This window comes from Triticum dicoccoides, chromosome 3B (assembly GCF_002162155.2).
Source record: "Triticum dicoccoides isolate Atlit2015 ecotype Zavitan chromosome 3B, WEW_v2.0, whole genome shotgun sequence".
Taxonomy (NCBI): domain Eukaryota; kingdom Viridiplantae; phylum Streptophyta; class Magnoliopsida; order Poales; family Poaceae; genus Triticum; species Triticum dicoccoides.
This window is the reverse complement of record NC_041385.1, coordinates 188,071,051-188,085,328: the sequence shown is the minus strand read 5'-3', so window position 1 is coordinate 188,085,328 and position 14,278 is coordinate 188,071,051. Positions and strand designations below refer to the sequence as shown.

Below are 14,278 nucleotides of genomic sequence, written 5' to 3'. Positions count from 1 at the left end.
AACTATTGCAGATTTATTTATATAGTCCATGTTTTACTTTTTCCTTATCAACGAATGGAGTGGATTATGAGGTCTCCTATTTCAATTAGTTTCTTGGTTGGTTTGCTTAAAGTAATTCGTTTTATTGTTCTAGCACGGTCAGTTTCTAGCATCAGCGGCCCTGTAGAGATCACCCAGGACTTTTGAACCCGCAAGCACTGCACTTGCCTCAGCCTCCATAGCGTCACAGAAACTTGGGATCTGGTGGACAAAATGACCGTTCCTTCACCGTCCCAACCATGGCCCCAACATTATCCTGACCAGTAGCCTGTATGAAGCCTCCATCCAGACTGAGTTTTTTTAGCAAGCCCCTTTGCGGTTTCTGCCATGAGCACTTCTGTCTTGCTGGTGGTGTTAGGTGCCGGCTTGGCTCCTGGAACAAGGCTTGTTTGCCTTTGTCACTAGAGTCCGAGATCACAAGCTGCTCTTGGTGACAGCCCAGTAGCTCAGAAGAAAGGCTACTAGAGCCAAAATTGGCACTGTACAAATTATATTTTGTATGATTTTCAATGTCCTTTGGGGTGAAAGGCAGTAACTGCACAATGATGTTCAAATCATATTTCATTTGTTTGTTTATTTAATCAGTTTCACTTTTATTTGATTCTTGGTTCAGTTTTGAGTCAGCCTTCTAGATCAGAGTAATTGAAATTGAGGTATAATATTTGGTCAATGATTGTAGTGTGAAGAAAGTTTGGCTTATGCTATTTCAATCTTCACCTGCGTGTATGAATCAGGAACAAATATAGTTCAAGTATTCTGAAGTGAGATGCGTTATTGTTGTTTCCTTCCTTTTTCATTTGTCTGCCACATAATTTTGTTTCAGGATCGTATGGTGAAATGCTAAGAGTCAGTTTCATTTGTAGGTATCAATACCAATAGTGTCAAGTGCAGACATATCGACGATTTTGTCTCTATAATAGCCTTTCAGAAGGGACTGCAATAAAAGATATTGTGGCAAACATTACGTGGTGTGTAGATATGGAGTCAGCTATGCATTGCTACTGCACTACTATGACTGCACCAACCGAAATACCAAGGTACGGTTTCTCCAGAATTCTACTAACGCCGGGAAACTCAGGTTTTGCAATTGACTCTGCTCATCCAAGAGGCGGGCAACGAGATCAGATATTCGATAGCCAGAGGAGAGGACCATCACTCAACTGCCAAGCAAATATGAGCATGCGCATCACAAGTTTACGAGCTCTACATTTTACCATTTAGCTAGCTACCTACCTTTATAACATGTACTATAGCCACAACATGCAACGAAATGACTTCCTGAAGAACATGGAAAGGAAAGTATACTGTATTAGATATCTTTTGAATTATATGCAAGATTCACATGTTATTACATGTATAACGCCTACATCTCTTTAGTCAAAACATATGTGTGTGATGCGTAAGCAATTGTTGTTCCTACAATATTTGTCAATTTTACATTACCGTGAACATGTCCCAAATAATTTGATTAGCCAACAGTGGTGTAAGACAAATAATTTTAGTATTACTAAATGAAGTACCATCCCTACATCAAGACTGGATACAACGCCCACATGAGGAATCTTCAACGAATGCAGCCAAGTTTAAGTATTTTGCACTATCACACTGTAGCTAGCCTTTTTTTGGATGTGCTATTCTGTCCAACAAGGGAAACAAAATGCTAGAGCGAAAGTAAATCTTCAGAATTGAAATCACATATTGTCATGCTCAATGCATATTTCTAACGTAGAATAATTGTTTTGTGTTCATATTTTTTTATTCCGTGGCAACGCACGGGCATTCGGCTAGTCAAAATAGAGTGTGGATGGTGATCGCCTACAAAGAAGAGGTTGGCCAGATTGTGGTCTTTGCAAGTTGTGCGGGTGGGAACCGGAGATCACCTCCCACATTTGCCGATTTTTCATTCATGGTTGGTCCATGGTTCGAGATTGGGTTGGCGTAATTAATTCTATGGCTGGCGGATTCATTTTATGTTAAGGGTGTGGCCTTCATTTATTCATCTTCATGTCGGCTGGAGTAGGGCCATGTCTAGCTAGTTATTCTTGTTTCTCGGGAGATATAGAATGAAAGAAGTGCAAGGATTTTTCGGAATCACTCTTTAATGCCTCAAATCGTCATTGCCAAAATTTAAAAAGGGTGGCCAAAAATTGGTGTGGGCCGGTGCTAAGCATTTGAGATATATGTAATGCCGCGAGAGTATGGTTTTTGTTGCCTATGGGTGCATATTCATATTGATGCTATTTTGAATTTTGATACATGAGAATAATTACATTCATATTGATTCACTAGATAAAAATTCATATAGGAAAAGTAAGATATGAGTGTAAATTTTATATCATATTTTCTTTTGCGAAAAAATCTTGTGTATTACTCAAACGGTGTGGCTAGGTGTCAGTCGACCAAGTCTCAGTCAAGTGATATAATATATAAGAAGATGAAGGAAAAAAAAATCGTACGAATCTCCACGCAAGATCAAAGACATATAGCATCGACTGAGACATAACGAAGTCTCAGTCGACTGATACTTAGCAAAACTGTTACTCAAAACTTAGGGATTACAATCAAGTTCACATTACTCCTTTAAAAGGATGCTGAAGTATGCGCCTCATGAGGCATCCTCGCTCGTGCTTGCCCTTCACGTCGTCTGACCGGCGTGCGCCTTAGGTCGTTGCCTGCATGGCGGATTTACCCCTGTCTGGTCGTGCCGGGGTGTTCTTCACGCCGACGATCTCAAGGGTCCATGATGTGCGGGCCGTGGGTGCGCTCGGGGCCACATTTTTTTGTAGTGTTTTTTCGTTGAACATGCATGTGCGCTTCGTGAATTGGTCAGAGTGACTGTCGCCGTGGCTTATTCGGTTTGTTGGCCTTCGCTGGGTCAGTTTTGATTTCAAATTTTCCATACACATACTATATTTTTCATATACATCAGAAATATAATTTATATACACATTATATATTTTCCTAATACATGAATAACAATTTTGAGAACTTGTATTTTCTATGTATACTTTTTTCGTACATATTGTTCATTTTTGGTATACATCATTAATATTTTCAAATTTCAGATTTAACATGTTTTAAATACATGATCAACAATTTTCAAAGCATATTTTTTATGTCTATTGTTTCCAAACACATTGTACATTTTTAGCATACAACAGGACCCTTTTTCTATATACATGTTTGACATTTTTTAAATACATTACTTACATTTTTTCACATATATGTTTTGATGTCCTTTTTCATACACATTATATATTTTTTACAATAAAAACATTTTTTATACATATTTAACATTTTTAAATGTGTGATTAACATTTTTCATTTTTTTTGCATAAAGTGACTTTTACAATAGATATATTTAGGCAAACCAACCTGTGGTTGGATGGTCAGGAGATAGTTGATATCCCCAGCTCACCAAGGTTTAAATTCTAGACTTGACCCCGGTGCTCGTATTTTCTGGATTTATTTTAGCCCTTCTGGCGATGTGCATTCGGTGGGAGGAGGCATTTTCGTCGACTAAGAAAAGCGTCTGTGTCGACTTCATCAATCTCAAGATGATGTGATGGCTCGGTTTCTCAGAGGTGCTCATAGGGGCAGGGTATGTGTTTTTTGCGTTCATTGGAGTGAGTGTATGTGTGTGTGTCCACGAGCGTATGCATGTATGCATGAGCACCTGTGTCTGTAGTGTGTTAGATATATTTAGTATATTTTAAAATATAAGCAAAAGTAATAAAAAATTGCAAAAATGTGAAAAAGACGGAAGAAAAGAAAGCGCTGAACGACTGTGGTCTGCGCTGGGCTGGCCCATTTCTGGCGGCTGCTACACGTGAGGCTGCGCTACATCTTGCTATAAGCGAGACATAGTCGCACCCTCCGGGACACGTGAGGGCTGCAGCCAGTTCAGTAGAAGCCCACTTGCTAACCCTAATTGTCAGTTCATTTTTTTTTTCTAACAGAACAGGGCACAAGGTTGTATCGAGCGACCGCACGAGCGCGCTGCCGCCGCCGCCGCCGCCTGTAGTCGTCGCCTCGGCCGCCCATCGCCAGCAAGGTAACTTCTTAATCCCTGCTCTCCTCCGGTCATACCGCGCTGTTGCCTCCTGCATGTCGTGCTCCTCCGGTGCGCTCGCCGCTGGGGCGCTTGCTTGCTGCTGCGTGTGCTTGCTGACTGCGTGCGTGTGACTGTGAGCTGGTTGCGGCTTGCTGCTTGCTGCTGGGAGCTGGTGCTGGCTAAACATGTAAGGACCGCTACACAACATGTAGGGACATCAAAGGTGCAATCACACTAGTAGATCCTAGCGGTCGTGTTAAGCCTGCAGACTTTGGAATGGCTAAACATGTAAGGACTTGAAAAGAGGCTCCCAGCATCTGGTTGCAGACATTTTATTAATTATTTTATATATACTCGCCGTATTGCTGTTTTAAGAAATTGTCGTATCTCGTATCGCGGTGTCCCCACCCCTTTATTGATGCTTCATAGGTTTCCCTGTTCCCGCAGAACCGCACAGCCATGGCCACCGCCGTCGCCACAGCCACCTCACCGCTGCACGACCAGCGAACCTTCACTTTGCAGCAGGGTGAGTTGGATGGGCGCTTTGCGGATGTCGAAGAGAAACCAGCAGCAGCATCCGAGGAGTCCGCAGAGGCGGAGGAGGACGACGAAGACGATGAGGGTGAGGAGTATTGGTCCTACCATGACGTGGGCGAAGCCCTAGACTGGCTTGATGCCGCGGAGGGCCCAGATGGCTCGACACGTCTTTCCTCAACATTCTCGGCTGCCGGAAGCGCGGCTGCGGCGCGGAGGCCTAACGCACACGGCGGCATGCTCGCGCGCACACTCCAGCCACTCTCCAACCGCACACAGAAGCTTGCCTCGCATGTCCGCGCCGCTCCGTTGGAGGTATGCAGTTTCAACTCCTCACCTTGGATCAGTATACTGATCAGCTTGTGCTGTAACATTTATTGGACGTATGCTATCAAGGATTAGGGTTCAATGGTTCACTATCTTTTGGTTAAAGTTGGTTACCTAAAATTACTAAAGAGAACAGTTGCACTTTATATTGGAGCTAGGCCTAGTAGTATCAGCTAGGGAAATTCTAAGTTTCCAACATCGCTCTGCAAACCACTAACTGAAATAATTCGGCTCAAGTTTTGATGTCTGTTGCTGTATTGATTTTTATGTAACACCGGTACCTTAACATAAGGATATTGTTATCTGAACAAAACACGGTCATGCTTTATTCATCTGGGTGTTATAGCTTTTTTGCTGATTATTTCATGTCGTGAGTTTTGAACAACTCAGGAGTGGGAAGGTAGAATGAACGTGGGGATGTCAAATTCTGTGACGACTGCAATCAGGGACAGCATAAGAGATACTGCAATTGGGAAAACAAGGAACACTGGGAAGGCAGATCGTGCTACAGTTGAACAGGTTTGTACATTTTTTGCTGTTTGGTGATGCTTATTTCATTCTCTGCTTGGAAGTTGAATCTGTTCACTTTCATATTCCTTCAGCAAATTAAGAATCAATCCTTTAGCCTTTCACCCTAATTTGCTTTCTGTCAAGTGGCTGTCTGTTTGAAAAGTTTCCCCCCTCATCAAGTATGCAGTAAATCAAAGTTTATTTACTTATAAAATGTTTGGTTTGATGTACATGAATAAGAATTCTTATTCAAGACTTGAGATCCGCTTCATTTTCTATTGCCTGTTGTGTAAGTTCGTGAAGCAGAAATTTGTTAGTTTGAAGTTCAAGCATAGCTCTTTTAGTGCCTACTAAATTTCTGTTTATGAGTTCTGCTGACTAATTAGGTACCGTTGCTTCAATGCTGATAAGCGAGGGGTGATCTGATCTATTTATTTTTCCTCTTATGCACTTTGTTTAATTAATATTTATTGTCATTGTGGGCCCTCAAAAGAATGCTCTCTATTGCACATGTGATTTGATTACTTGATCTGATGATCTGATGATCGCATGATATTTTCAGTTCTTATAGGCAGTGCACACTTGCTCATTCGTCTATCCAGATAAAATTATGAATTTTGATTAACTGGGAAAGACAAAAACGTGCTTGAGCTCTGTAGTCTATGTAATGAATGATGTTTTAGTGAAGTAATTTTTCTGAACATTTATTTTTTTCTTTATATGCAGGCTATTGACCCAAGGACCCGCATGGTTTTGTTCAAAATGTTAAACCGTGGTGTTTTTAATAACATAAATGGTTGCATTTCTACCGGAAAAGAGGTAATCTTCAATTTGCAGTGCACATCATAGCTACAAGGCATCTGCTACTTGCCAATTTCATTGCACCCGCGGATTTAAAAATAATATTATGAGAAAAGTATGTGGAGCATAGCTTACTTTAGCTGTTGACGGACGAACATAGAAAAGGCATCCTGTACTACAAGTTGCATTTTTTATTCATCGTTCTAGAAATCTATAATTAGAATAACATACTCAATATTAACTTTGGCATTTGATTTGTTTTCCTTTCCTTTGTAGGCAAATGTATATCATGCAACAAAGACAGATGGCAGTGAGTTAGCAATCAAAGTCTATAAAACTTCAGTGCTTGTTTTTAAGTAAGATATGGATTTTATACTTGCTTTGTCTTATAATAACTGGATACTCAATACACCAGAATGCTGTTTATGGGCATTTTGTTGTATCCTTTCAACACTTCTAAATTGTTTTGATTCAGAAAGGTTCCTGTCTGAACAAAGTACACACTTCCTTGTTGCAGGGATAGAGATCGATATGTTCAAGGAGATTATCGTTTTAGACATGGTTACTGCAAGCATAATCCTCGGAAAATGGTAAAGACTTGGGCTGAAAAGGAAATGCGAAATCTTTTACGGTATGAAATATTCTCATTAAGCATGCTTTATTCATGATTTTCATTAGATGTTTCTCAATGGGATTCTGTTGTTGAATTGGGTTTAATTTTTTGGGGAAAAAGAGGATGCATTTGGAGGCATAATCTGTTGCTATCCTATATCTGTTCTGTCTCTCTCTGAATTAAATTCCCACCCTATATAATTGTTATCTTCTTCTGCAATACTTTGCAAAATGCTTTCAGTTACTGAAATAGAAAGATTTGCACTTCTCTCCCTTGTTCAGAGTTAGAGCAGAAGGAATCCGATGCCCAAAGCCGTTGCTCTTGAGGCTTCATGTTTTGGTGATGGAATTTATAGGTAAAACTTGTGGTGACACTTGCTTATTCAATGCCTATCAACATTTTCCTATAGAAATGGTATCATATCATGATCTAATAATTGTTCAAAACATACACCTTGTAGCAGAACATCCCACAGAACAGTACTTTCGTATGTATTATCATTTCGTCTAATAAATTGAGTTGGCTCTCCTTCAGGAAAAGGAGGTTGGGCTGCTCCTCGACTTAAGGATGCTGCTTTGTCGGATGACAAATTGCGTGAAACTTATTTTGAGGTACATGATGTATGCAAAGATTAACTACCAGTTGAAATGTCAGCTGAATATGGTCCTTACCTGTTGAAGAATGAATAAGGAACCACATAGTACCCAAACATTAGATTTTGGGTACTCTTATAGTACCATTTTCCGATATACTTACTGCAGCTTATTTTCAGATTGTTACAATAATGCGGACACTTTACCAAAAGTGCAAGCTTGTCCATGGTGATTTGAGTGAATACAACATTCTTTATTTTGAGGTAGTTGAGCACTTTTGATTAAGCCTTCTTAACCTCTTTCATTTCCCTGTCAACCAGGTTCCTCATTCTTATTTGCTTGCTGTGCAGGGACACTTGTACATCATTGATGTTTCACAGTCTGTCGACCTTGACCATCCTTCAGCTTTGGATTTCCTGAAGGAAGATTGCTTGCATGTTAATGTGAGTAAAATTAAATTAAAATTTATCAGACATGGATAACTCGTGGTCGTGGTATTTAATACGTGTGCAATGCTGTTTTCAGGATTTCTTTGAAAAACGTGGTGTTGCTGTCATGACAGTAACAGAGCTATTTAATTTCGTTGTGGATCAAAATATCGCTGATGAAGATGTTGATGATTACTTGGAGAAGGCATGTCCTTATTTTACTTTCAGTAGTTACATGACTTTGTGATCATTGATTCGACAAAAGATCTGATGGGTTAACAATATTGTGGTTACAACAGGTTCAGCAAAAGATTTTGGAAAATGGAGATAGAGCTGCAGATGATGATGAAATTGCTCCGACAGTCTTGGTGCAGGTAGGACTACGATTATTGTCATTACTATGCATTTGTGCAGCTTTGCCAGAAATATCGTCTACAACTACGAAGCACCAATAATACGGCGATACGGGATACAGCAATTTCTAGAAACAGCAATACGGCGAGTATATATAAATAATTAATAAAATGATAATAAAGACAAAACATAATAGAATGAGTGAGGTGAGATAAAAATACTGCCCCATTGGTTATTGTTTGCCTCCATGCCTCTTTCAAGTCCTGAATGATCATCCATGTCCTCATGGTGTATGCAAAATAGAAAATACATCATATGATAGTATCAGACTTTGTCAATTTGAGATACACAAGCATGAAAAGTTGAAACAGTAAACAAGCTGGCTTGTAGCTTCCTTGTTCCAAACTTTCAAGTTCCAACAGCAACAAGTCTCAAATCTGAATTGTGAATTCTTAATGGCCATAGACAAACAATGCAAAAGTTCACCAAGATAACATGATAATATGAAGATACAAGGCTGAGGTGGCCATAGATCAAACACCCTGCAGATGCCATGTCGTATTTCCTCCATGACCTGATGACTCTGCTGCTAAGTGTTGTAGCATACTTCCATAAAGGATATTTCTGGTTGACAACACCATGCCCAGCCTCTTCACCTTGAACATCGATGTTGTTGCTCGCAGTACCACCAAGTGAGGATTGGCTTCCTGCCATGCCACTCCTCACAGATGCCATGTTGTATTTTCTTCCCTAAGCACTAGGCAGTAGCAGCAACATCAGCAAAGCAATTGCATGCAGCCAGGCAGTAACATCAACAAGCTGTAGGCAGTAGCAGCAAAGCAATAGCAAACACCAAGCAGCCAAGCAATAGCAAGCTGCAGCAAGCACCTAGCAACCAAGCAGTAGCAAACACCAAGCAGCAACATCAGCAAGCTTTAGGCAGTAGCAGCTAGCCAGCAATGCAGCAACATCAGCAAGCAACTACAATCTACAAGCAGCCAGCAAAGCATAGCCCGATTCGTAACAAGCAGTAACAACCACTAATGATTGAAGACAAACAGATGAATGGATAGATAAACTAGAGAGGAGCAGAATTCGCCAGAGCTATTTGCTGGCGACTGGACACGGCGACGGAACAGTGGTAAAGCTGCTGCCTTGTGACCATGAGGTCATGGGTTCAAGTCCTGGAAACAGCCTCTTACAGAAATGTAGGGAAAGGCTGCGTACTATAGACCCAAAGTGGTCGGACCCTTCCCTGGACCCTGCGCAAGCGGGAGCTACATGCACCAGGTTGCCTTTTTTTTTTTTTGGACACGGCGACGGAGAAACACTATTCAGTCGAGGCAGCGGCTTGGTGAGTCGACAGGGCAGTGAGTCGATTCCAGGTGGCAAGCGACTCCAGTCTGCAGTGGTGGCAAGGCGTCGTGCACGTCTCCCCTGCTGTGCGAACAGAGTGAAAGAGAGAGGGAGGGGGGCGGGGGAGGGGCAGTTGTTAGGGTTAGTACTGGGCTTCTACTGGGCTGCCCGTATCCCCGTGTATGGACAGTGAACAGCCCGTATCGGCGTGTTGCCCTTTTTTAAAGAAACCGAAAAATATGATACTCCAGCGATACGCGTATCGCGCCGTATCAGCCGTATCGGCGTATCGGCGCCGTTCCGGACGGGGATACACCTGTTCTGAACATATCGGTGCTTCAGAGGTACAACTGTGAGCATCTTCACTTCTTCAGTGAGTGAGAGACCCTAATGTCTGAGGCATATGTTTATTGATTGTATATTCTGTTACTTGTCAATCATCACTATTTTATAAGTACTATGTTTTGATTCAAGGTCCACAACTTGTTTGGGACTAAAGGCTTTGTTATTGTTGTTGTTGTTGTTGTTGTTGTTCAAGGTATTGCCATTACCTTTGTGGTAAATGTTTTATCTCATGTACATAATTTATCATATTGATTTCAGTTAGTCTTATCTCCCATATCTCTTGCACGAGTTTGTACCTTGTGCTGCGTGTTATTCAGTTCACTTGCTAATAATATTATCTGCTTTGCTCTTTTTGATAGACGTTGGATTATGTGAAGCAATGTGAGGCAGATATTGTCAGCATGTCAATGATGCAACGCCCATCTGTTGGTTATGAGCCAACAGCAGATAAGCTTTATGACCAGCCACTATTAGGATTTGTGCGGACTGAAAACAAGGAAGCACGACCGGCACAAAATACACCGGAAGAACCCTTGGACCTGCAAACTAAGTGCTGCTCCTTGGAGAACAAGGAGGAAGATGAATCGGGTGACAGTGAATCTTGCTCTAGTTCCAACGAAGACGGTCCGTGGCACGAGTCCACAAAGATGGGGCCCGAGGAAAGGAAGGCTGCTCGCAAGGAAAACAAGAAGAAAGTGAAGGAAGAGAAGAGGGAAACTCGCAAGACGAAGATCCCGAAGGCTGATAAAAAGAAGAGGAAGAAAATGGCGAAAGCTAAGTGCAAGCGGTAGTGGATCACCGGTGGCAATCCACATGGTTGACACCATCAATTTTGTTATACTAGTCTAGTTCCAGTCAGTCTTGTGAGCGATGTGTTGGATGTGCTTTCTTTTTGTTGTAGTCCTAAATGTATTGCTTAAAAGCAAATGCCGTAAAAGATCAACTCTTGCTGCAACATTATAAGATATGTGTATGCTTAATGCGGGAGCGACTAGTATAGAATCAGCACATCAGGTGCAAAAATAGAAAAATGATTCTGGACCGTTGGATTTGGGACGTATGGAACAGATCGGAGCGGAGGGGGTCTGTACTCATAAGTATATGATTTTGCGCAAAAATGTCCCTTCTCTCCCCACTAATCCGCTTCAGGTCCTTCGTCTTCAAACGACTGATCTCCGAATAACTCTCCTGCAGCCCTGTTCCCCTGTCGCTCGTCGACGGTGGCGGCTGCATAGATCTGGTGCTTACCTGGTGGACGACGACTACTCCCTGGGCAGTTGCTCCCTGCCTCCTCCCCCTCCCACTCCGGCTTCCAGGTCTCTTGGCTCCATCTACCGCGCATCCCGACGACGCGCTGCACATCCTCGTCAGGGACCGGCCGGGCTGCCGCCGCCGGTCTCCTCCACCCCGATGACCACGGGCTCCCCACCCGCTCAGCTGCCCATTTGTACCTTTCCGGAGCCAAGCTGGTAGTGGTCGAGTGGGCGGTGGTGCCTCCACGGTCGCCTCCTCCCCGCACTCCTAGATCCAGCAGTATCTCACCGTAGGCAACCTGGTGGTGCTCGATCTGCTCGCCTTCTTCGCCTGGCAGGCTCAGCATCAAGGTCAGCACCGTTTCTCCAACTCCCCTGCCCCTCTCCCTCCTACAGATTTCTCTCTAATGGCTTCCCCCCTCTCATGTGCTGCTTAGTACTTTATTTACCAGTGAACAACTTGTATGGCTTTGACTGGTTTCATTATTGTTTAAGCAAAGCATGTTGTTTGTTGTTGTATGATATCCAAAAACACATGGTCTGAACATTGCACATTGTCAACAAGTGTCATCATAGCTCATATTTGTACTGTGATATGTTCAAGAAGTAGCATATCTATCTGTTTCACATGACTGGCAACCACAACCCCTTTTAGAAGACTCAAAATCACATCAAGCTTAATTAGAATTCATCTCACATTCACATTTTCTATCTCTGGTTGGAACAGCGGACCTATACAACTCTCTCTTGTGTGCTTTAGAGACTGATTGGAACGTACTCCCTCCGTCCCATAATATAAGAACGTTTTTACACTACGCTAGTGTCAAAAACGCTCTTATAAATTATAGGACAGAGGGAGTAGTTTTTCTGCCCAGTACACTGGTAAGGTATACATCCGTAAAATAAAATAGGCGGCCTTTAATCACGTGATTGGTTAGTCGTTTCAGGTAGTAGTTTTTTACACCGGTTTTACTAAATACACCTATATTCCGCGGTTCTGAAAACACTGCTCTGGCCGTCGTTTCTTGCATGGCACCCATCTCTCTCTAACGATCGTCAGTACGAGCAGACGCGTCGCTGGATGAAGCCATGGGCAATGGGACGAGGCATCGGCGACACTGACTGCAGGATTGACACCGTCTCTGCAGGTCCCTGATGTGGGTGCACCGCATTGCTTGGCGGTGCATGGCTGGAGCTCCCGCCGACCATCAGGTTGAGGTGGGGAGGAGCAGGTGGCATGCAGACTGAATCAGGCGGAGAGCGCGGGCACTCGAAGACGCGACTCCTGAATGACGGCTTGACCACGGCGGTCGACAATCTGAAAATATCACCGGTAAGATACTGGTTGCTTCTATGGGATAATAAAATACACCGGTAAAGTATTTACAGGCCTATACAAGGCTCCAATCGGGGTCTTAAGGAGGTAAAGAATTCTACTTGCTGTTAAACCCTCGCTGATTCTCCATAGAAAAACTTGTAACGCTCTGAACTTGTGCGAAATTTTGATTGAAGCAAGATCTTTTTTAGAATCTCTAGTCTCTACATACAAGTGCAGAAAATGGTTCTCTTCCATGTATTTCACTCATGTTTTTTACTTTGGATCTGTGTGCGGACTTGCTTTTGTGCCGTCGTAATATATTTATTTGTTTGTTGCTGTTAGAGTTTCAATTTTCCTTTTTTTAGAACCAAAATTCATGCGCAGTAATAAGAAAGTACTGGGATTGCAATGTCATATCAGTGCTCCAGAAAAGTGTTCCTTTTAAGTTTTAACCATGCATTTTTTAAAGTAATACTTGGTGTCCAATGGAATCAATCAGAATAACAACTTCAGTGTAATGAAGGATAAAGCATTTTTACTTTCAGCTCCTCCCTGTGCTTGTGATGGATCGGTCCTTATCTGTTAATTTCTGCATAAAAAAATGAAGGACTGGATGCTAAGCTTAACATTATCATCTCTCTAGTTAGACAATCACGGTGGCAAAAATAATTTGGGGAATAAGAATATTTTTATGTGCTAGCAGCGAGCAGATATGTTCCTGCTAGTACAACGTATTGTTGATGCATATTCATTTGATTAGCTCATGAGCAAATACTTTATGTGCCCTTGCACGTCTTGTACTCAAACTGAATGATTTGTTTGGTGCCATCTTTTCCAGAACATGAAGACTGAAGAGCAAGAAGCACTATAACTGGAGGCAAAGGGATTTTTTTTTTCTTTCATGTGCTATCAAGATAACAAACCCGATGCAAGTTTTGGTAGCAATGTTTATTCAGCGGGCATCATTTCAGTTCTTCATTCTCGGGCTCGCTGTTCATGTACTACAAAATATCTCTTGTGTACCCGAATTAAGATAGATGACATACACTCAAATATTTCTTCCCAGGATGATCCACTTAGACATGTGTTCAGAAATTTGTGCTTGACATGTACTCTCATATTTGTGTTTGGGGTGGTCCAGCATGGGATGAACTAGGAACAGATTGGCTTAACCATATTAAGTTTTCTTGCATAATCGGTGATCTAGTACAAGCGACTACTGTACAATTTGGGCATCGACGATGTGAGGATTTGAAATTGGGATAAAATGATTGGATATGAGAAAGTTGGGGTTCTTACTGCAAAAGTCATGTTTTACATCTAGCTGGCAGTAGGGGGGTTTTCATGAAATGTACAATAAGTTGTATGAGATGCCTCCACTCCAATCTGTGCCCTCCATATTCAATCCAACAGCTCAGATTTCTTTTTTCTATTCTTCTACCATAAGCTCAGCTTTTATACTAGTTGCTCCCGCTTAATGCGCCTGAATGATATATCTTGATTCTTTTGTTCTGCCGGCGATTTCAAATGTAAACTATGGATGAGAACGTCAATTCTTCATGGATCTACAAAATTGGTTATAAGTTGTTCTCGAGCTCAACCTCAAATCGCATAGCAAATGCAGTACATATTGAATGTATGATGTGAAGATAAGAAAGGAGATGGATGCCTGTACGGTGTGATACAACTTCCATTATCTCCTTAGAGGCAGTGTGCCCTGCATTTGGACCTCTCAAATCGTCCGGGCTCACCG

General features: G+C 42.1%; 1 protein-coding gene and 1 long non-coding RNA gene across 4 annotated transcripts; both read left to right on the top strand.

Annotated features, from left to right (window-relative positions):
- Positions 1-3,972: 3,972 nt before the first annotated feature.
- On the top strand, positions 3,973-10,934 carry LOC119275469 (serine/threonine-protein kinase RIO1-like). Its single transcript, XM_037556319.1, has 13 exons — positions 3,973-4,093; positions 4,541-4,942; positions 5,345-5,473; positions 6,191-6,283; positions 6,542-6,621; positions 6,783-6,896; positions 7,160-7,233; positions 7,413-7,489; positions 7,651-7,734; positions 7,822-7,914; positions 7,997-8,104; positions 8,199-8,273; positions 10,314-10,934. The coding sequence occupies exons 2-13, from the start codon at positions 4,553-4,555 to the stop codon at positions 10,743-10,745; spliced, it is 1,749 nt and encodes a 582-aa protein (XP_037412216.1). The 5' UTR covers positions 3,973-4,093; positions 4,541-4,552; the 3' UTR covers positions 10,746-10,934.
- Positions 10,935-11,098: 164 nt separating this feature from the next.
- Positions 11,099-13,795, top strand: LOC119275468. Of its 3 annotated transcripts, none has more exons than XR_005135721.1 (3): positions 11,099-11,558; positions 12,268-12,540; positions 13,364-13,795. It is a non-coding gene; the product is annotated as an uncharacterized LOC119275468 (long non-coding RNA). The 3 variants fall into 3 exon arrangements; XR_005135719.1 differs by having other exon boundaries at positions 12,277-12,540; positions 13,364-13,793; XR_005135720.1 differs by having other exon boundaries at positions 12,356-12,540; positions 13,364-13,791.
- The last annotated feature ends 483 nt before the right edge of the window (positions 13,796-14,278 follow it).

What these genes read in the sequence shown, in the direction of transcription:
- LOC119275469 (XM_037556319.1), top strand. Translation starts at nt 4,553, where the DNA reads ATGGCCACCGCCGTCGCCACAGCCACCTCACCGCTGCACGACCAGCGA. An exon ending in GCATTTCTACCGGAAAAGAG is followed by an intron (nt 6,284 to 6,541) that starts GTAATCTTCAAT and finishes TTTCCTTTGTAG; the next exon opens with GCAAATGTATATCATGCAAC. An exon ending in TTGATGATTACTTGGAGAAG is followed by an intron (nt 8,105 to 8,198) that starts GCATGTCCTTAT and finishes TGGTTACAACAG; the next exon opens with GTTCAGCAAAAGATTTTGGA.